Source organism: Eubalaena glacialis, chromosome 7 (genome assembly GCF_028564815.1).
Source record: "Eubalaena glacialis isolate mEubGla1 chromosome 7, mEubGla1.1.hap2.+ XY, whole genome shotgun sequence".
NCBI classification, from domain to species: domain Eukaryota; kingdom Metazoa; phylum Chordata; class Mammalia; order Artiodactyla; family Balaenidae; genus Eubalaena; species Eubalaena glacialis.
This window is the reverse complement of record NC_083722.1, coordinates 91,881,033-91,904,127: the sequence shown is the minus strand read 5'-3', so window position 1 is coordinate 91,904,127 and position 23,095 is coordinate 91,881,033. Positions and strand designations below refer to the sequence as shown.

Here is a 23,095-nt window from a genome sequence, read left to right as displayed (position 1 = left end):
GGCCTTCCCTGGTCCTCCCCCGCACCCAGCTTCCATCACATGTCTCTTTTATAACCCTGTGCGGCTCTGCCTGCTTCCTCTATATTACTTGTTCAAATGTCTGCCTTTCTCTCCCGTCTCTAAGACCCACTTAGACAGAAATCCTCTCTGTTTTTCCTAGTGTGTTCTAAGTACTCAGTTCCCTGCCTGACACGTACTGCAAACTCAATACGTAATTTTTTAATGAACAAGAGTGTGTTTTGGGAATGGATGAACTTCTTTCTATATTCACGCTTGAGACAAACAGTCATTCATTTGTCAGGTCAAGAACCATTGATTGATTGCCTGTTATGTGCCAGCCACTGGGGGAACAAATATGAATAAGGCGTTTTCCCTACTTCTGCAGTGGTTTCTGAATGGACATGGCTACCACCCCACCTGCAGTAATTGGAAGTGTGTGGAGGTGCTTTTTGTTGTTGATGTCATAATGACTGGGGACACTGCTGGCGTGTAGTGAGCAGAGCCTAAGGTCACTAAACATTTTCCAGTGCGTGGGGTACACTCCTGCACAAGGAGGGACCATCCAGCCACCCCGCCTCCACTCACCTGTAGGGACTCCTCAGAAAACTGACAGTCTGGGGAGTTCCTTGGTGGTCCAGTCGTTAAGAATCCACCTTCCAATACAGGGGATGCAGGTTCGATCTCTGGTCGGGGAACTAAGATTCCACGTGCCAAGGGGGAACAAAGCCTGCATGCCGCAACTACTGAGCCTGCGTGCCAAAACAAAATATCCCGCGTGCCGCCACTAAGACCCAACACAGCAAAATAAATAAATAAATAAATAAATATTTTTAAAAATCAGTGAAAGCCGCCTTTGACTTACTGATTAATTGGCTATATGGAATTTACAATAAAGAGTATTGTATATTAAAAAAAAAATAAGTTGACAGTCTAACAGTGAAAAGTGGACCAAAGGGGGCACCTTTGCCCCTTTTGAGGCGATGAGAGACTTCTGTAGCAACTCAAGGCCCACTGGAGGCATCAGCATTCCACCTTGGGGTTGATGTAGGGGGAATTGTTTTTGTCATGTGCCAAAGAAAGGCTTCAAACCTACTAAGGAGGCTGTGATTTAAAGGAGATGATAAGGCCAAAAATTAAAGTGCCAAAAGATAATTAGCTTACGGTGAAAATGACTATTTCTCATTTTTATGATAAATATCCAAAAAAAAAGGGTATGTGTAAATGATAGGAAATGTCATTCCAGTTCCTTCTCAATGGGCTTTGAGTACATTACAGCTCTTGGTGAGTGTGTGAATACCATGACAGAGTGACTGTTGCATCTCCATTCTGCCTTTTGGGAGAAAACATCAAGAGGGAAGACTGTTTCCCCACCAGTCCTATGAGAGGAAGAGCAGGGTGTGGGGTTGAACTAGACCAAGGTTCCTCAATCTCCACACCACTGACATTTTGGGCAGGAGAGTTGTTTGTCGTGGAGGCTGCCCTGGGCACTGTAGGATGTTGAGCAGCATCCCTGACCTCTACCCGCTAGACGCCAGTAGCATCCCCGAGTGGTGACAACCAAAAATGCCTTTGTAGGCAGGGTTGCAAAATTGCCCCTGATTGAGAGCCACTGAACCAGACCTTGTTTTCGTCCCCCTCAAGCCCTGTGTCAGACGTGGCCTGTCAGAATTTAGCCACACTGGCTCTTCAGCTGTGGAGAGAGGAGAGTTTTAAAAATATCCACAGGCATTCGATGGACTCTGTCTTTTTGATGGGCAGAGGGGACCCCTGGAAGCCGCTGAGATAGAACTGCTTATCTCTTTCTAGAGACAGGGGTTAGCATTTTGTGCTGTCTTCCTAGCACTGTGCTCTTCTTCCTGCTGATTGCTCAAAGGAGAACCTACGGGAGCCTCGGGGATAATGACAATTTCTCTTTTATGTCTGCAGCAGAACTCCCAGGAGTATGAGCCATGCTGTCACCTGAAGCATCTTTTTAAGCCTCCAGAGAGAGCTGCAGGAAATTACAGTGTATTGCAGGGAACTCTGATGCTGTAGAGGGGAAAAAAAAATCCTCTTCTTAAAGTAAAAAAAAAGAAAAAGAAAAGCAAGATAATTTTGAAGCCAGCTTGATTTAGCTCCCTTTCCACAGGAAATTTTAGACCAGTTTCAAGGGTGTGTGTCTGGGATCTGGTTTGTGCCACGTGGCTCGTCCATTTTCAGAAGGATGCCGCAATTGGGTGGCTCTTTTCTCCACTGCTCCACACCTGGGTTCAGTTGCCACCCACTGTCAGCCCCTGGTGTGAAGAACTTACTTGTCCTTCCCTCTAAAAGCTATCTCTGCCTAGAGCTTTGAACTTCTCCTTCTGCAGGAGAAGAAAGCTGTTTGGATAAGAAGAAGCGTCCGTGTTTATATTGGTGGGAACAAAATGTCTTTTCTTATCTTGCATCTAGCTTGGAGCATCTACTGCTTCTCCGGGTCCTCAAGAAAGGCTGGCTGTGTGATGGAGAAGAGCTAGCGCCAAAGAATTTTTGGGGGAACTTGAAGAAAGTGAAAGAACTGCTCCTTCAAAAACAAGTCACCGCCAACTTTAACCTCCAACACACAGAAAGGGATAGGAAAACAGATGTAGATAATTAGTTGAAAATTTTTTTAAAACACATTTTACGAATACTGTTTTATCTAGGTACCAAAAAAATGAAACAATTCCTGATTTTGGTGGTGGTGATCATTTTTTTCTTTGGGCGCTTACTTTTTGTCAGCCGTATACTAAACACTTTATACAGCATATTTTACTTAATCTTTCCCCAATTGCTATGTAGTAGATTCTGATATTATCCCTGTTTTATAGATGAGTACACTGAGGCTTTGTGGCTTTAAGGAGCTTGTACAAGGTGCCACAGGTCTTTTTTAATAGATAAATAAATAATAAATAAAATTTAATAAATTCTATTTTAATAAATTTATAATAAAAATAAATAAATAAATAAATTTATTAAGTAAATAAATTTATTAAGTCTCTTAGGACATTTAGCTCCTAACGCCCACGCCCTGCAATAGCGCTTCTCCATCTTTAGAGTCAGAATCCCCCAGAGGCCAAGTGAAACCTCAGATCCCTGACCGCACCCTGATTCTAGAGGGGGCCCAAGAACTTGTCTCTCTAACAAGTTCCCAGGTGATGTTGACGCTGCCAGTTCAGGGACTACACTTTGAGGACCCCTGTTCTGCCACATCCAATTTTCTAGAAAATAGTGTCAGCACTGACTTTGAAAACCTTGAATGCAAATCACTGAAGTTGGAATTGACCACTGACATCAGACCTATGCACAGATAGATAATAGCCGTGGTGTTTCTAGAGCATCTCTTCTGAGAGGATGGTGTCATGAGACGGAGATAATTGACCTGTTGTAGGTTTTATTCGGTATTCCCTTGGCTGCCGATTTCCGAGAACACGGTCTCACTGCATCACTAAAAAAAATAATAAATGTACCACCATCATCCACTCGTACTCACAAGCCAGTTTTGAAGTTCGGTAGTTTTCCATTAGAAGGATGACATTTCATTTTCAAACTGTACTTGGTTCATTGTCTTTTGACTCAGTGGGACCTAGTATTTTCTGATTCTGTGTAAGCACTGTGACCATTATCTTGGAAAATATCAGAATGCTAATACTAAGGAACACGTGGAGCAGATTTACTGTGAAGAAAGGTTTGCAAATCTTGGATCGGGTCTTTTGTCCTATTAACTAATTCGACAAAAAACTCTTAGGCGATTTTATTAGTAATAAAAAGAAGTAAAAAGTAAGAAAAGAAACGTCTTTTAAGAGTTTCCCAATTATGGTCACTTTGAAAACAGTAGGCGCTTTGAGGACAGATTTTTGGTGTTCTCTTTTCACTGGTTGACTTTCACCTGAATTAAGATTCCAAAGGCACATTTGAAACCTGAAATAAAGCTGATTTACTTGTCGATAATCTCTTCTGAAGCCTTCTGAGCTAGTTCGGGAGAAAAGCTTTGGCACTTTTACCTTTCTGCCACTTAATAGCACAGATAACAGCCCAGGTGTGAAACTGCCAGTAAAATACAGATGATTGACCTACAGATGGATTCAGGAAAAAACAACATCCTGAAATTTGCTGCAGTACTTTTGCTGTGAGCAATGTTTTACAATTGTTTGGGACCGAAATCTACACATATTCCAAAGGAAAATAGAATCTGGTGGCATGTGGGACTCCGCGGGCTCCTTTTTGCAAATGCCTTTGGCAATATCAATTCCTGGGGGAGAACTTTAAAAAAAACAAAACATTATTTGGTGACTTCGTGAGTGGTGGAACAGCTTCCTTCGGTTTTGAGTCGAGAATAAACTATCTACCTGTGTAGGTTTGTGCTAGTAGCTGCTGCTACACATGTCCAGAAGCTGAATTTTCCAGAACCAAACCAAGGATTCTCTTGTGAGCTTCTGTTTCTCAGCAAATACTAACTGGAAGCTATTTGCTAGAGACCAAGAACGCTCTTTGTGTTTCTCATTAACTGACTGCTGCGTTGGAATTAGCACGGTGTGCGGGGTGCGCGATCCTGCTTTCTGGCTGGCAACAGTAGGTTGCCAGGTTGTCATTTTCTCTGAGACCCTCAAGTTAGGAGCAAAGGCAGCTTCTGCAGTCATGCGCACACTGTTGCTCTGAGACTGTTCTCTTCACCTCTTGGTGAAGCACAACCAAGGAAACATTCAGGGCTGTTCCCCCGAGTGGGGTCCAAAGGGATGCTTCGGAGGATTTTTTTTTTTTTCCTCCTGTATCTGTGGCTGCCCAGAGATATTTATCAGTGTGAACAGAGGCCAAGCAAAGACCCTGTAGTGTAAAGTAAGGTGCTTCCTAAAGCGGATTCGGAGATTGGGGCTGGTGTGTGCGCGCGCGCGCGTGTGTGGTGTGTGCAGGACGTGCAAGCCCAGTGCGCTGAAATGCAGCGCTCTCGTCTGCCTGCAAAGAGTTGCTCCACTCCCCCCGCTGCCCAGCGCACTCGGGGAGCGCCAGGGGGAGTCCTCGCCGGCCCGGGCTTCCCGCGACCCGGGAGCGCCGAGGGCTTGCCTGGCGGAGCTTAGCGCAGCTCGCTCGGCGCTGCCAGCGAGAGGGCGGGGTGGACACTGGGCTTCTGTGTGCCCGCCGCAGCCGTTGGTTGGCGGGCGCCCAATCTCGGGGCATGCCGCCGGAGCCTGGCCAGGACGCACCGTGAAAGACCAGTTTGGGGGAAGGCTTGACCCCCGGCGGCCCACAGAAGCCGGCGTCGGGAGCCCAGGCGGTGGGGCCGCTGCGATCGGGCTCGCAGCGCTGCAGCTGCGGGAGCCGCCGGCACCCCACCCCCTGCCCGCGTTCAGAGGGACTGAGGAGGAGGCATGGCCTCGGTGTTCATGTGCGGAGTGGAGGACCTGCTGTTCAGCGGCAGCCGCTTCGTGTGGAACTTGACCGTGTCCACGCTGCGGAGATGGTACACGGAGAGGCTGCGGGCTTGCCACCAGGTGCTGCGGACGTGGTGCGGACTGCGGGACGTGTACCAGGTGAGCCGGGGCCCGCGGCGCCCGAGGGCCCTAGCGGGATGCCGGGCGCTCGTGGGAAGCCGGTTGGTTCCACCTGTATGATTTTATTGTCCCTCTCCTTCCACCGCTCTCTTTTTCAACTCCTAGCGGGCTGCTCGGCTCTTGGGTCAAAAGCTCAGCAGCTATGGGTAACCGTTGCCTGACAAAGCTTGTGAATTTTCCCCATCGGGCATGGGGGCACTTGTGAATTAGTCCCTGGCTTTGCAGACATCTATTAGCGAGTGATGGTGTATCTTAGCAGCAGAGCGTCTGCAGGGAGCAACTTTGACATTCACATGATTCCTTCTTTTTCATTTCATTGGGGGGAAGGTAGGCATTTCAAGGAGCAAGGATTTCACACCAGTTTATGGTCAGAAGGGTCTGAATGGATTTGCATTCTTCCCTTTGATTTTATTTCAGCTTTCCTTCGGGCAGCCCCAACTTGCAAGGCAGAGCCAGGAAAAGCTGATTGTGTCTACTGGCTTTTGGACGGAAGGACAGCAAATTGTGAACACTTTGCAGGAGGATGACAGGCTGGGGAAGGGAGGGGTGGCCTGGCTGAGCATTGGAATGCTTACGTTTGGATTTACTCCCTGTCGTATAACACAGCCTCTTCATTTCTCTGCTAGGTCCCATCCTGCAGGCAAAAAATGCAGCAACTTTGCTCAGTCTCTATGGGGCTACAGCTTCCCTTCATTTTTTTTAAACAGTCGTTTGTGGATTTAAAAGTCCTGTGCTTTGGCTGTTAATATTTTTCAGGTTTAAAAAATCATCTACATTGCATTTAGGAAGATGACACCTGGTGTTTACTATAGAATATAGTGTCACGTTTTCTTTCCTGTGATGTAGAATTAGCTTTGTTGCGGTTCTTGGATTCTCCCTACTCTGACCACATTCTCCATATGGCTATGATTCATATCTCATTGTATTGAGTCCCATATGTGATCAAGCTTCTGGTGTTGATAAGCCATTGTCTTCCATCAATCAGGCAAAATTAAAAGACCAGCACCTGCGGTTAAACTGTGGGCATCTAAAGAATCAGTGTCCCCTTGTCATCCCTGACATCCGTATCATCCTTGTTAAAATGTGAGGAACATTATACTTTGTGCTCTCCCGACTCCTGCTTTGGATAACATGTCTGAGATGTCTTGTGTTTTGAAGGAATCCAAAAGCCAGGTTGAGAACCGGGGCAGCATGTGGTGGTTTGAGAGGATTATGGAGCTGTGGATATAGCCCATCTGGCCACATTACACAGATCACCTAGCTTTTTGGAGCCAGAGGTGTGTCTGCCTCTCAGCCTGTTTCTCTTTTGGGAAATCATTGTTCAGTTTGGTGTGTAGGAGAAGTGACCCTGATATACTTTTGTTTTCACTTTTTAACATTTGAGAAACTTTCAAAAGGAGGGGACTTACGGCTTACCTCGTCTACTGTTAGTGACCAATTCAAAAATGACGCTTCCAGAAACCTGAGACCCCACGAGTTCTTTACAAGGTTGATCAATAATTATTTTTAAGCAGAACAGCGACTTGAAGGACTAACCTACTGAACTACAGGTTTTCTCTTCCGTAAAATGGATAGTGACTGAGCCAGTACCCTCTCATAATGATAAGAAGGAACATCTAAAATAACCATGGCCATTTTATGAGTATTGAGTCTTAAGCAGAAAATGATCTCCAAAGTTTGTGTCTTTGGAGAAAACTTGAAAATATTTTAAAACTTGAGAGAACTCTAGATTTTTAAATTGTACAACATAGTTGTTAGCAAAGAAATACCGTTTCCTTTAATGCCTTTCAAATTTCAACGAGAAAGTACTAACGTAAATTGTATAGAACAGAATGGCAGTAAAATAAAGTGGTTAATACCTTATACTCCAAGTTAAATAGACATGGGATAGGATAAATCCTACCTCTGCCTATGTATGATCATGGATAAGTTACTTAATTTTACTGTGCTTCAGTTTCATTGTTTATAAAATGAGAAATACAATAGTACTAACCACAGAGATTGATATTAAAATTAATTGACAGTACCGAGAGCTTAGGAAACATTCAGTAAATGTTATCTGCTCTATCAGTTGGGGTATTTTTATTGTAATAGGAAAATGAACTCAAAGTAACCTACAGAATAAAAAGTAGGGACTTTGGATGCAACTGAAAAATCTAGCAGTAGGATCAGGGCACTATGGTTGTTCCCCATGATTCTTTCAACCCTGTCTTGTTCATATATTGGCTTTATCTTCAGCTGGTTTCTTTCCTCATGATGGCAGATAGCTAAAGCAGTTCCGGGGCTTAGACCCATGTATCAACCCATATAGAAAGAAAGAGAATTTCTCAAAGCCACCAACTATCAAAAAAAATTCCCCAGTTTGCACTCTGACGGGTCAGTTTAGGGTCTGTGCCCACCGCCAATGCCATGCACTGATTGGCACAGGGAATGGGGTTGTAATTCATGCATTCCCAAAGGGAATGATATGGCCCCCAACAGGCAAACATCATTTCGTAAGGATGGGAGGGGGGCAAAAAAAAGAATCTTAGTCTTTATGTACAAAGCACAGGTATACATACAATACATAAACAGATATACAGTGTACTTACGGCCTTAGAATTTTGGGGGGAGTGAGGCGGCTAGCAAACAAAAAAATATCTTCAGAGGCTCCTTAAGGGAGTGATAACGAATACAAAGGTTGAGAAACCCTGAATTACATTGATTGGCTTAGGCCAGTGGGAAAGCAGACCCATTTCTGAAGCCGGGAGTGAGGTTGGCCCCGCCCAGACCACATGGCTGCCAGGCGATGGGGGGAGGGATGCAGTGTCCACTGTATCTGCATTATTAGAATCTCAAATGATGAGAGTCTAGCGCTCTTTAAATAAAATGATTATTTTTCAAGATAAGTACAAAGATTGATGCACTAATACATTTGTAAGTATTTTGCAACAGTAAGCTATTTGAGTTATGGGATTAGGGGGCCCATCATTAGAATACCAGTATTGCTATCCCATAATTATGAATTCTAAAACATAGAGAGGAATGTTCCATTATACTGCTCAAGTTTCTGGCATATGAATTGGAAACACCACAGGGTTACATATTTTATTGAACCCAATTTTTTATCATCTTGATGATAAAAAGGTGTCAATTTCTTGCTTCTAGTCTGAATAGTCTTGTTTGTAAAAAAAACCCAGGATTCAATCACTCTAGAGAGAAAGGGTGGGGCGGGAGATATCCATTACACGAAATACCTGACAGTCCCCGGGGGTGTTTTGTTTATTCATATACTGTAAGTGAAATAAGATCTTTGCCTATTCATAAGGAACTTGACAACCACATTATTGCCTCGCCGGCACAGCCAGGAAGACATAATTTCTTTGGAATTGAACACTTCCTCCATTTCTAGATATTGGAGAGGCAAGAGACTTAATTTGCCAGAAACCATGAATAATTAAGATACTAGCTATAAGGCATTTCTGTAGTCATGTGACTAAATAAAAAGCAGGCTGAGGCTGCACTGAGGCTGCCTTTTAACAAAGACTTACTTGATGAGTGAAGGTTTGAATTTGGTTGAAGTAGGAGACATGGGACATTCACCTTCCACTTAGGGCTGAATATTAAAAGCTGATATATCTCTCCTGCTTTTATCTTGCCCGGATGGGTTGCGTTATCACAATTAAATAGATTTAACAAACAATTGAGGTGGAAAATGATGGGAGAATGTTGAAAAAGGATCAACACCCTTTGCTTTTTATCAAGTGTGACACGTTCGAACGAAGGCCTCAGTTTGTTACTTGGGATTAAGTTTCCCCTTCATCTCCAACGTCTCAAAGGTAGAATTTCTTGCAAACCCTGAATGGAGTCATCGCCCCCAGTAGGGGCAACTTGAACAGAATCTAGGGTACTTAAGGGACCATAAGAGGCTGGGTCAGCTGCACTGCACAGGTAGCTGGCAGTGAGGGGTGGCACGCAGGGCAGATCACAGCAGAGGCTGTGCACTCAAACTTGAGCAAATCTGACCTTGAGTGAATTGCTTTTTCTCTCTGAACCTCATTTCCTCCTGGGTAAGAGGGGAGAACTGTAGTCCTGGCATTATGGGTAGTGTAAAAAATTCATGAGATCGTGTGTATAATACTGAGTGCTCTGCATGGCACAAGCGAGTACTCAGTAAATGTTAGCTCTTGGATATGCAAAGGACTTAACACCAGACCCATAAAAGATACTCGATAAAGGGTAGCTTAGGGTTTTACTGTTGTTTTTACAGGTGAGACTAGTTCTGTGGAAACTGAATTCCCATCTTTACACGCAAAGATGTTCGGTAAGAGAGACTGTGGAATCTTCCACAGCAGTGGATGTAGGATGGACCTTGGGTATCTGAGCTTGTGTTCCACACAGTAAACCCACAATTTTTTTAAGGCCCATACAAAAAATCTAGGAGGTCACAGGAGCTAGCAGTAGGGTCGCTACAGAGATAATCTCTTTATATTCCAAGACTCTGATGATTCATAAATTGGTAACACCTGAACTTTTCATCCCACTGCATTGGTTATGAAAGACCAAGTCCTCCAAATGGCAATCCTTCATTGAGCCTTCAGTGACCTGTGTACATTTCAAACCATATATCCTTTGCTTGCCCCTGCCCTCTACTCTCCACAGCCTCCTGAATTATACAGACTAGAAGGGGGGCTGACAAGTAATTGGGTTGGCCAAAAAGTTTGTTTGGGTTTTTCGGCCAACCCAATACAATGCACAGGAGAAAACTGGCCTGCCTCCTGGTTTTGTAAATAAAGTTTTATTGGCACGCAGCCCTGCTCATTCATTTACACATTGTCCATGGCTGCTTTCAAACTATAATGGTAGAATTGAGTAGTTGTCACTCAACTACTTAGAGTTGAATAGTTGATACAAAGACTGTATTGGCCACACAGCCGAAAATATTTACTATCAGGCTCTTTACGGAGAAGGTCTGCCAATCTCCAGACTAGACAAAAACAATACATTGGGCAGAGAATGCTAGAAGAAGAAAGTTTAGAATTCAGTCATGGAAAAACAGAACTTGAAGGAATATGGAAGAATTTTCTCTTAAAAAACCCAGTCACTAGGAAATTAATAAACAAATATTCCGGATCCGTGTTCAGTTTGCCTTTACCAGGTCCTGCGTTGTAGAACATGATTGGAGTTATAGATCGATTCATTCATTTGTCCGTTTATTCATACATAAAATAATTATCAGGTGCTTACCATGTCCCAGTTGCTGTGCCAAGGTGTTAGCAACACAAAGTCAAATAGATTATTTCCTGCCCTCAAGGAATCTGTTGTCAAGTAGGGGAGACAGTTAAGAAAATGAACCTCTGTGCAAGGGCTTTACCTGGGTCCTCTAGGTGCACAGTGGAGGGAGTTTCCATCAGACAGGAGTGAAGCAAAAGGGGAGGGCACGGGAACCAAGGAAGCTTCCTACAGGAGGTGATTCTCAGGCTGAAGTCGGAAGGACAAGTAAGAGTTAGATAGACTAAGAAAGGCAGACGGGCATTTCAGGCATGAGGAAACAAGGCTCTGGGGGTGGGGGTTATAAAGAGTTTTTTAAGGCTGATGAGGAAAGAAAGAGATAGAGTCAAAGTCATAGACAGGCAGATTTTGATTGACAGTAACGTTCAACTTGAATGATCTTTTGTTTTAAGATTAGGATTTGATGTTTTTCTTCAGAACTTTGGGGTTGGGGGACAGGTTAGGTTAGAACTGTCCCTGGTAGTGGTGAGGCTGATAGATTTGGAAGAGGGTGGCATAGTGGAGGCAGGAAAGGGGAGGAAGTTAGGAGGCCTGCAGTGATGTCGGTGTATTACTCAGGATAGGATAGGTTTTACTGCGGCAGCAAACAGCCCCAGGATCCTAACGGGTTCAAGAAATAAAGGTTTATTTTTAGTTTACACTACCTGTCCATTCACAGGTTGGCTGGAAGCTCTGCTCATCACTGTCACTCAGGCTCACAGAATGTTCCGGAACATTGCCAGTTGCCATGATAGAGAGTGAAGCGCTTTTCAGGGCTTTGCACTGGCAATGCAATGCTTGGCCTCTAAGTAGCTCATGTCACTTGTCTCAAGACATTGGTCAGAGCTGGTCACGTCACTCACTCAACCACGGGAGCCAGGAAAAGCAGTCCTTCCATGGAACAGCATGAATGCTGGTGCAGATTTGGTTCCTTAGGAAGCAGACTCTGAAACAGAGATTAACAAGCAGGAAGTTTACTGGAGGGTGCTCTGAGGGTCAGCACCGTAGAAGGGACTAGAAAGAGGTAGGCCTGAGCAGAGGGAGAAATCGGGTTACAGTTTAGGCTCAACAAAGACCTCAGCTGACCTCACAGGTAGCCCCGAAACTGAGAGTTGTCCCCAGTTGGAACAAGAGGGCTGGATTTCCCCCCCAACCTTCATCAAGCCGTCATGAGAGATGGGCTGCCCTTGTATAAGCGGTGTGACCTTGAAGTAGGCAGCTCTCTTTAAGGAATAGCAGTTCCCAGAGGGGCTAAGAGCTCAAAAAACTCCAGGCAGCTGATGGAATAAGTCTGGGCAGCTCGTCACACAGCATCTTCTACAAATGTCTGCCCAACAGGTATTCACATCAAAGCCTGGACTGCAGCAGGGCCAGCGGGCAGGAAGTAGAGTAAGGACTGCATTGATGTGAAGGATGTAGGATCTAGCTTTTTTTTTTTTTTTTTTTTTACATCTTTATTGAAGTATAATTGCTTTACAATGGTGTGTTAGTTTCTGCTTTATAACAAAGTGAATCAGTTATACATATACATATGTTCCCATATCTCTTCCCTCTTGCATCTCCCTCCCTCCCACCCTCCCCATCCCACCCCTCTAGGTGGTCACAAAGCACCGAGCTGATCTCCCTGTGCTATGCGGCTGCTTCCCACTAGCTATCTATTGTACATCTGGTAGTGTATATATGTCCATGACACTCTCTCACCCTGTCACATCTCACCCTTCCCCCTCCCCATATCCTCAAGTCCATTCTCTAGTAGGTCTGTGTCTTTATTCCCGTCTTGCCACTAGGTTCTTCATGGCCTTTTTTTTTTTTTTCCCTTAGATTCCATATATATGTGTTAGCATACTGTATTTGTTTTTCTCTTTCTGACTTACTTCACTCTGTATGACAGACTCTAACTCCATCCACCTCATTACAAATACCTCCATTTTATTTCTTTTTATGGCTGAGTAATATTCCATTGTATATATGTGCCACATCTTCTTTATAGGATCTAGCTTTAAAACATGGCCTGACAATCAGGGTGGTCTCCCAGCTGGATCCTACATTCTGTTGAAGGAATTGGGCAACCATAGAGTCAGTTAATGGTAGCAACACATACAGAAAGAAGCAAAGACTTGGTTGGTAAATGACATATGAGTCCACTTATCACTGAGGAAATTCATCTTCTACATTTTCAGGTAACCAAAGACTAGGATTTTATGGCAGGAAATTGGGATGCTCAGATACCCCAAAATGAGAAAGAAAACTATCTTAACGTTTGAGTCCATCACTTGGCATAAATAAATTTCTAAAAGATTGTATGATTTAAGATCAACAAGATCAGTCTCAGGATCTCAAAAAAGCATTTTTGAACCTTTGTTGTACAGCTTGAAAAACACCAAGTTAAGAATAGACTCTCCTGCCTTGTCAAGTTGGTGTTTGTTTTTCTCCTTCTATCTTTTCTTGGTGGAGCTGCAGCATGAAATAACTTCCTGTTCATCCCCTACTTACGTTTATTCTGAATGTTATATTTGTGATGTCCAATTTGGTTGTTATGGAAAAGTGTGAATGATCAAATGGGATAAAAAAATTGAAATTAACATCCATAAGTAATTACATACATATGTGTGTATATGTACATACAGAAAAGATATAAATTCTGGCATCCTTGAAATAAACTTTCCCATGAAACAGGCTGGTAAATATGGTAAATTAAATAGTACCTTTTTCCCCTAATGTCCTGATCGTTTTTAGTTTCTTGAATTTTGTGTTTGGGCAAAGCTCATTGCTTAAATAACTATTTTCTCCTTAACTAGGGCTTTTATATAGTCTTAGTGTCTTGACTTGACTAATAGCTGCTAATTATTAAGTAACTGCTATGTGCTGTGCCTTGTGCTTGGCACGTTACATGTATTATCTTTTTTTAAGAAAGATATCATTTGGGGAAGATTTCAACATACAAAAATATAAAGGATAGTATAGGTAAAAACCCATGCACCCACCACTCAGTTTTAAGGCATCTCAACATTTTGCCGTGTTTTCTTCAGATACTTTTTTTGTAATATAATAAAATTTTACAGAATCAGTTGAAACCACCTTTATACCTCTCCTTTCTCCCTAAAAGTAGTCCTATTCTGAAATTCGTGTTTTTCATTCCCAGGCATATTTTCATCATTTTGCCACATGTGTTTGTATCTATAAACAATATATATTATTTTTGTGTCTGTAAAATTTATTTAAGGATGTGTCATTCTGCTACCTTATTTTTCTCTCAATAGGCTTTTGGGATTTATCTCTAAATTCATTTTAACCCTTATATTCCATTGCATTAAACATACCAGTCTCTTGCTGATGGGCATTTAGGTTGCTTACAAATTTTCAGTGTCGCAAAATACTACACTGAAATTTTTGTATTTGTCTCTTTGTGCTTGTGAGCAAGAGCTTCTCTAGGGCAGCGGTCCCCAACCTTTTTGGCACCACGGACCGGTTTCACAGAAGACAATTTTTGCACGAACCGGGGTGGGGGGGATGGTTTCAGGATGATTCAAGTGCATTACATTTATTGTGCACTTTATTTCTATTATTATTACATTGTAATATGTAATGAAATAATTATACAACTCATCATAATGCAGAGTCAGTGGGAGCCCTGAGCTTGTTTTCACTTGCCACTCACTGATAGGGTTTTGATATGAGTCTGCAAGCAATTGATTTATTACGGTCCCTGTACAGTCAGACCTCTCTGTTAATGATAATCTGTATTTGCAGCCGCTCCCCTGTGCTAGCATCACCGCCTCAGCTCCACCTCAGATCATCAGGCATTAGATTCGCATAAGGAGCATGCAACCTAGATCCCTGGCATGCGCAGTTCACAGTAGGGTTCGCGCTCCTATGAGAATCTAATGCTGCCGCTGATCTGACAGGAGGCAGAGCTCAGGTGGTAACGCAAGCGATGGGGAGCGGCTGTAAATACAGATGAAGCTTCAGTCACTCACCTGCTGCTCACCTCCTGCTGTGCGGCCCAGTTCCTAACAGGCCACAGACTCGTAGCAGTCCCGGGGGTTGAGGGCCCCTGCTCTAGGGTATATACTAAAAGGGAGACTTGCTAGGTTTTTAGCTTTATTAGATGTTGTGCCTTATCTCTGTCCTTATAATAACTCTTCAAAATGATATCATAAATCCCACTTTATTGGTTTTATATACTTATTAGCTAATAAAACATGATGCTGGAATTTGAACAGAGCTCTAGCTGACTCCAGTGCTTAGCCTCTTGCCACTGACTTGCTGCTTTATTTATTAAAGAGATACATAAAGATAGTATCTCATTTATTCACTTATTTGCTCAATCAACATTGGGTGAAAACATAGCTGAGTGCTTAAAAATGAAGTCTATAAACTTCCTGAATTCAAATCCTAACTCACCTTTTGTTAGCCATGTGAGTTCTCTGAGATTTTTCTCATTAACTTTTTTCTGCTATAAAACACAGTTAATTATGGAACTCCCTTAAAGAGTTATGCTTCTGGGATTGTTATAAAAATCAAGTGCATTAATATTTAAAAGCATTGAAAACAGTGTTAGATATATGTGTGGATGGATGGATGGATGCTTGGATGGATGCTTGGATGGATGGGTGGATGGACAAAGGGGTGGATGGATGGACAGATGGGCAGATGGTTGGATGGACAGATTAATGGGTGGATTGATGGTTGGATGGATGGATGAATCCCTCATGAATAATTATCTTCATATGTGCAGTGCTCTCCCACTTATGCATATGCATAACCTTTGGAGCTTCTAAAATCTGCAGAAGCCTTGGCTCCTCCTTCCTCCCCTCCCCTCTGGATTAAGAACTATAGTCTAATGTAGCAAGCAGCAAAGGGGCCCACTGACCACTGCACAGAGACATTGTACTCACATGGTTTCATGGCACAGCATTTTATCAGGAGACTCTGGCATCCTAATGCTGTTGTCTTTTTGGTTTATTCTATGAAAGCAAAGATTCTCACAACTGTTTAGTTGTTTTATTTCTGTCTCTCCAACAGGAAGCCATTAAACTTTCTCCCTCTCTACCCTGAGCCCCACTCCGTAAGAGCCCTAGATTCTCATGCATAAAGGCCCTGGGTCCCCACTGACTGCTGTCTTTCTCATCTGTATAAGCTCTCTTCTGATATGACTCTTAAATTTGCAACTGCTAAGGAGACCCTGTTATTATAGGCATCATGCTACCCTTGGGTAATGTGGCCAGCAAATATTTTTATAGGAATTAGTCAGTCTCATTAAACTTTGGTTAGATGCTTATTAGCTAAGAGAGAAAAGAGCCTTGACAAAATAGGGAAATAGAATGGGCTTTAGTCAGTTGGACCTGGGTTACAAATCAAGGCTTCATCACTTACCAGCTGTGTGACCTTAAGCCACGCTACTTAATTGCTCTGAGCTTGTTTCTTATACGAAAGATAAAATAAGATCTACATTTTAAGTTTGGTGTAAAAGTTAGAAATAACATGGGTTGAGAAAAGGTAAACCTTTGGATCCCTTCACAAAGTTGATCCTAAGCCTAAAGTTGTCATGCTAGTTGTGATAAGTGCAAACTGTGACCAGGAATTAAGCCCAAACACCCACATTTACTAGCTGTGTGACGTGGGCAAGTTACATGATCTCTTCGTGCCTCCTTTTCTCGCATATGTGATGGGGATGGTAATAGTGCCTGCCTCTCAGGGTTGTTGAGAGAACAACACAGGATCATGTAATAAAGGTCTCACTAGGGTGCCTGGCTCACAGTCAGCAGTTAAGAAGTGTCATTTCTACTTAATGAACATTTTCTATGTTGTCAAACATAGTGCTAAGCATTTTTTTCGGCCGTGCTGCCCGGCTTGCGGGATCTTAGTTCCCCGACCAGGGATTGAACCTGGCCCGTTAGCAGTGAAAGCGCTGCATCCTAACCACTGAATTCCCTATTCCCTAAGCATTTCATATTTACCATTTCATTTAGTTCTCCTAACAACGACATGAAATAGGTACTATGAAACCCATTTGGCAGATGTGGAAATTGTTTAGCGCTGTCAAGTCACTTAGCCGAGGGCAAAGATGGGGAGCTCAGATCTGTGTAAATCCAAATTCCATTCCCTCAGCCGTTGCATGGAATGGGCTTAGTTTGCGAACCATTCAGCCTCTTCCTTTTCTACATTTGCCTTCATGGAGTCCTTGCTAGGACTTTCCCAGTCTCTAATCTCTGCCTCTACCAAAACCTGTAGCCAGAGCAGGTATTAATAAACTCATTGAGACTGAATAACTAGTGCCATTTTCCCTCTATAGTCTATTCCCAACCCAGCCTCCAGAGTGATTTTGTTAAAAGTAAGTCAGATCATGTCATTGTCCTGTTCAGAACCCTCTAATGACTTCCCAACTCAGAAAAAGCCAGTCTCACCGAACCTACAAGACCCTGTGTAATTGGCATCCCCTTCTCTGGGTTCCTCCACCACCTACCCGCAGCAAACATGCTCAACTTCTGGTCTTTCTATTATTAATAGTATTAGTATTATATTCACTGTATTTATTTATTTGTTTACTGTGGTGCAATTGACATGTAACATTATATTGGTTTCAAATGTACAGCATAATGATTCGATATTTGTATATATTGTGAGATGATCACAACACGTCTAGTTAACATCCATAACCTCACGTAGTTACAAATATTCTTTTCTTGTGATGAGAGCTTTTAAGATCTACTCTCTTAGCAACTTTCAAATATACAATACAGTATTATTAACTATAGTTGCCATGTGGTAAATTACATCCCCGTGACTTATTTATTTTATAACAGGAAGTTTGTACCTTTTGATCCCCTTCACCCATTTCACCCACCCCGCAACCCCGCCCTGGCAACCACCAATCTGTTCTTGTGTCTGTGAGCTGCCTCAACCTCTGGTCTCAACTTCCAACATTCTTTTTCTCTCTAAGTCTCCTCCAGCAACGCTGACCTCTTTGCTGTTCCTTCAACCCCGCCAAGCACATTCCAACCTCAGAGCCTTTGCCCTTGGCGTTTTCTCTGCCTATAACTTTGTCACCCAGAGGTTCCTGTGGCGTGCTTCCCCCCCTCACTCCCTGCAGGTCTTTCTTCAGATACCATCCAAACAGAGAGGCCACCCCTGACTGCTCTCTTATCCTGCTTTATTTTTCTCTGTAACCCCATCACCACCTGACGTTAGGAATTTATTTGCTTATGTGCTTATTGTGTTTCCCCGACCAGAAGGTTAGCTGAAGGCATGCAGAAACTTTGCTTTGTTCACTGTGGTATCCTCAGTGCCGGAACCTAATACTCCTTCGGAAATAGTTCTTGACCAAATGAACAAAGGGATCTGCTTTACATTTTAAGATGCTCGCTGTAGCCACTGTGAAGGGAGTGGTGAGGAAGGGGTAAGAGCAGTTAGGCTGTTTCTCGTGACCAGCTGAGGGACGATGGGAGACCTGGGCTGGAGTGGTGGCCACATATGCTGTAGGAAGACACGAAGAATTTGGAGGAGGAGGAAGCAGCAGGAAGGAGACTCTGTCCAAAGAGAATGTTTACAGTCTATGAAGTTTTGGAAACATCCAGGACAAAGCCATGTGTGTTGAAATGTATTTGTGTGTATGTGTTTATTCTTTTTCATTAGGGAAAATAGCCACAAGCCAGTGTAAGTTGATTGAGAATACATTGGTCTGTGTTCTCTGACAGCCATTTCATTAAGGAAGTAGCATTGCAGAGAGCAGAACAGATTATTTCCTCCAGTTCCTGTAAAACGGGCTCAGTCAGGGACCCCAGCTTCTGTGTACAGCCAGCTGCAGGTCCCTGCCCATGCCCAGCCCAGGGTGGGGAAGTTGGCAGTTTTTGTAGTTCTTGTTAGCTCTTACTGTCAAGTGATCACTGTTTCCTGTGCCCAGCCCTGTGGTTAAGCTCTGGAAGGTGCCCTCTTTGGCCTGACTGATGCTGACAGACGTTTCAGACCTCTGGCTTTCTCTTCGTGGCACTCTGTGGACGTCGATTTTCATTCTGACCCTGTCTCAGGTCATTCCCATCCCCTGGAGCTAAGGATGGAAGGACCCTTTGGCTTTGCCTGGACTCTTGGGGGAAAATTTTTTCTTTCTTTCTGGTCTTCATTAGTGTTTAATTAAAAGCTTGCTTTCCCTAAGTCTTTGGCTGTGTCCAGGCTTTTTAAAATTCTGCAAGCACAGACAATATAAAGAGAGTTTGACCCTTTGAGTTACAAGAGCTGGTTATTGTGTCTAATTATCAACCTCAAATGATGACAGAATCATAATCTTCTAGAACAAAAAGGAATACGAGGCATTTTTCAAATATTTCCTGAAGACAAAGTACATTTACTTTCAATAAATAGTCCCATACCAGTTTTTCAATGAAATTAATGTTTAAGTTTGAAACAGTTTGGTTCAGAATATGAAGAATCCTAAGCATCTGCTCATAGTATTTAGATTTTGCGGTTTTTTCCTTCCTTAAGATTTTTATATATTAATCTTTCTAGGTATTGATGCCAGATATAGTTCCAGCCGAGCTCGTAAGATTTTTGCTCTCAAATTCTTTCTGGAAATGAGATTTTTTTAGTGAATGTGTTTTTCCTTTAATAAACTTCAGAAGCCAACTCTGAGTTTCAAAAAAAATTTTTTTTGAGATATCAGTGCCAGAGTCTGAACAGTGCCGTTTATTCACCACCAAGTTGCATCAGTTTAATTTTTTTTTTCAGGCTCAAACATTACATTAGGTTACAAATATAGCAAAAGTTTGCCACACCTTTATGCTGTATATTGTGTGTTTTAAGTACATCAAATTTAATTATATCCTTTTCTTTTTTTCTCCCTCTTTTTTTGGTGTATTTTCTCTGAGCTAAATAGGTCACATTTAAATGTATAAATAAATTACATATAGACATATATATGTGTGTGCTTATATATGTATACATGAGAATGTATAAATACACATACATATATGTGGCATGTGTGTATATATATGTATGTGTATATATGTATATCACTGTATCTGAAGTTTTTCCAGAAAATAAAACCATTAGCCAACATATTTACCAAACATCGCTTTTTTTCCCCAATCTTCAACATCACTTCTAAAGTTATATTATGACCCTGAAGTAATTAGCCAGTACCAATAATATGTTAGGTTCTGTAGTAGATTGTATTCTTCAGGAAATTGCTATCAATTTTGATGAAGTTCAGCAAATGAAAGCTTGGTCAACAACTTCATCTGTTACCCTTAGTTTAAAAAAGAAGAAAATAGAAAACCAGAGAACTGGTCATGTGTAGAAGCTCCTGGTCACCTCCTGGCTCGGCTCAGCTCACTGGTCTGTGAAATGGGGCCATGGCATGGGCTGTCACACTGGAGGGGTACTGGGTGTTAAGTAGACAGCAGTAGAGCAAATTTCTCAAAATGGAGCTCTTGCCCCCTCCCCTTCCCCAGCAACTACGTCCAAAAAGGAGGACGAGGCGGCTGGTTGAGGAATTGAGGGACCTGTGAGGAAAAAGATGGAGGGAGCAGCCTGGGAAACAGCTGCCTTCCTCAGCCCAAGCAGCTTCATTCATTATTTACAAATATTAATGCCATCGGTCTGTTTTAATAGAACGTGTAATGAGATGAACAGCTTTATCTATTTCCTTTTGAGTGATTTGCACATAATCTTTGGGAGCTAAGGATGTTGGAGTCAGATGGACATGAGCTCTAATCCTGTGCCTCATCCCTCACTGGTTGTATGACCCAGAGCATGATGCCTCATTCCTTTGAGCCTCATTTTCTCAGCTGTGAAATGGGAACATAATATTTCATCATACTGCTGCCAGGTTTAAGTGAAACGATGCCCTGTGACTGCTCAGAATGGGGTCTGGGACATGACAAGAACTCAACACACTGTAGTTTAAGGAAAAGGCCCTGGTTACTAAAATAGGCCAAAAAAGAAAAGGAAAAATCTTAGAAATGGGAAGCTCACTTCCTCTCTCATCTACAGGAAGTTATCTAAAATAAGGATAAGAGAAGAGATGGACATTTTGAAGCAGAAGAATTAAATTATAACCTGGTAAATTGTTACAGCCTTTCCGTAGGACAGTTTAGTTGTATCCAATCAAAATGTAAGATATGTGCCCTCTTTGACCAAACATTTCCATTTCAGGAAGTCATCTTAAGGACATGATGGTATATGTGTAAGGATTTTCACAGCAGCATAATTTGAAATAGCAAGCCAGTGAAGACATGAATAAGAGAATGATTAATTAAATGATAGTCCCTCCGGGGCTTCCCTGGTGGCGCAGTGGTTGGGAATTTGCCTGCCAATGCAGGACACACGGGTTCGAGCCCTGGTCTGGGAGGATCCCACATGCCGCGGAGCAACTGGGCCCGTGAGCCACAATTGCTGAGCCTGCGCGTCTGGAGCCTGTGCTCCGCAAGAAGAGAGGCTGCGATAGTGAGAGGCCCGCGCACCGCGATGAAGAGTGGCCCCCGCTTGCCACAACTAGAGAAAGCCCTCGCACAGAAACTAAGACCCAACACAGCCATAAATAAATAAAATAAAAATTAAAAAAAAAAAATGATATTCCCTCCGAAGCATGGGATTCTATGACATCAGTAGGAAAAGTGAAGTAGACCTATACATCACAACCCGCCCAAAATTGTCATTGACCTATTTTGGGGTAAAAATAAACACAAAAGACAGAACAATATACAGGATGTGTGTGTGTGTATGTGTGTATATGTCTATAGAGACAAAAAGACACAAATAAATGCAAGAAGTGTGTGTATATGTTCCTGTACATGGGAGAACAGGGTTGGAAATACATATACCAAGCCATTAATAATGTTTACCCCTGGGATATGTAAGTGGACGAAGAGAAAGGTTTCTACTTCTTTCACTTTAATAATTCTGAATTTAAATCGTATATGGCAAGGATATATGTAACTTTTATAATTTTGTAAAACTTCCTATTCAAAACATTTGATCTGGGGCTTCCCTGGTGGCGCAGTGGTTAAGAATCTGCCTGCCAATGCCGGGGACACAGGTTCAAGCCCTGGTCCAGGAAGTTCCCACATGCCGCAGAGCAGCTAAGCCCGTGCACCACAACTACTGAGCTTGCGTGCCACAACTAGTGAAGCCCGCATGCCTAGAGCCCGTGCTCCGCAACAAGAGAAGCCACCACAATAAGAAGCCCACGCACTGCAATGAAGAGTAGCCCTCACTCGCCGCAACAAGAGAAAGCCAGCGTGCGGCAACGAAGACCCAACGCAGCCAAAAATAAATAAATAAATAAATTTATTTAAAACAAAAACATTTGATCCAGGCTGCTGTGTAGAGTATTTCTGGAGAACAGGGATCTGTCCAATGTAACCTTGTGTCACAGCACCCGGCATGTAGCAGTGTCTCTCCACGTGTTTATCTAGTGTGTCTATTTAATAATGACCATTAGTTATTATTGATGTGATCACTATTAAATAAAAAGCAATATTTGTGTTCCTTGGAGAACCATAGAGTTTTTTATCATTAAAATAACATAAGTCCATAAATTTAATTGTTACAGAAATGCATGGCTTAAAAGTGAGTCTTTTATCAATGGTATATATTCACCGAATACTTTCTAAACATATAGTGACTTACATATTACATTAATATAAATTTTTACAGAGGTGAGATCATTCTATACATGTTAGTTTGAAATGTATTTACTTACACATCTTAGATGGTGTTCTATCTCTGTTTTTCATAACTGCTGTGTATTCAATGGTATGAATGTATCTCAATTAATTTCGGTAATCCCCTATTAATAGACATTTAGGTTGTTTCCAAAATTTTACTAAGACAAATGTTACCATGAACATCCTTATATGCAAAACGTTTGTGGGAGAATTTCTGTTAGATACGTACCTCATTTGGAAGGAATTTGGATTTCCAAAAAGTTGTACCAGTTTCTGATGCCATTGAGTGAACAAGAATCCTTCTTTTCCATAGCGTGGCCAACAACTTTTGATTTATACCATGGTGCTAGCAAAAAATTTATATTTTATATCTGTTTTCATTTTATCTCCTTAATTAGTGGAGCTGTCTGCTTTTCATAACCTTCTTAAGGGCCCTGATGCTTGGAACACTGGAATTGTACTTGCCTGAGAGCATCAGGGAAAGCATATTTTGCATTTCATCACAGTATAAATTAGTTTGCATGCTTTAGAGCAAATTTTAGTCTCTTAGAAAATGTTTGTCCTCTCACAGTGATATGGAATTTCCTTGTATAGTTAAAGTAAGTTTATGTAGAGCATTGCTGGTTGAAATCCAAG

The 23,095-nt window shown here is 42.4% G+C and overlaps 1 protein-coding gene across 3 annotated transcripts in view; it reads left to right on the top strand.

Moving 5' to 3' along the window:
* Positions 1-23,095, top strand: part of FRMD4B (FERM domain containing 4B) — a 330,390-nt gene that overhangs the window by 147,325 nt on the left and 159,970 nt on the right. The window contains exon 1 of one of the 3 annotated variants that reach the window (XM_061197134.1): positions 5,257-5,525. The exons of the other annotated variants lie outside the window; for them this stretch is intronic. Coding sequence (XP_061053117.1) covers positions 5,364-5,525 — 162 coding nt within the window. The 5' untranslated portion in view covers positions 5,257-5,363. Of the gene's footprint in view, positions 1-5,256; positions 5,526-23,095 lie in introns of those variants that run through there. 3 annotated transcript variants of the gene reach the window in all.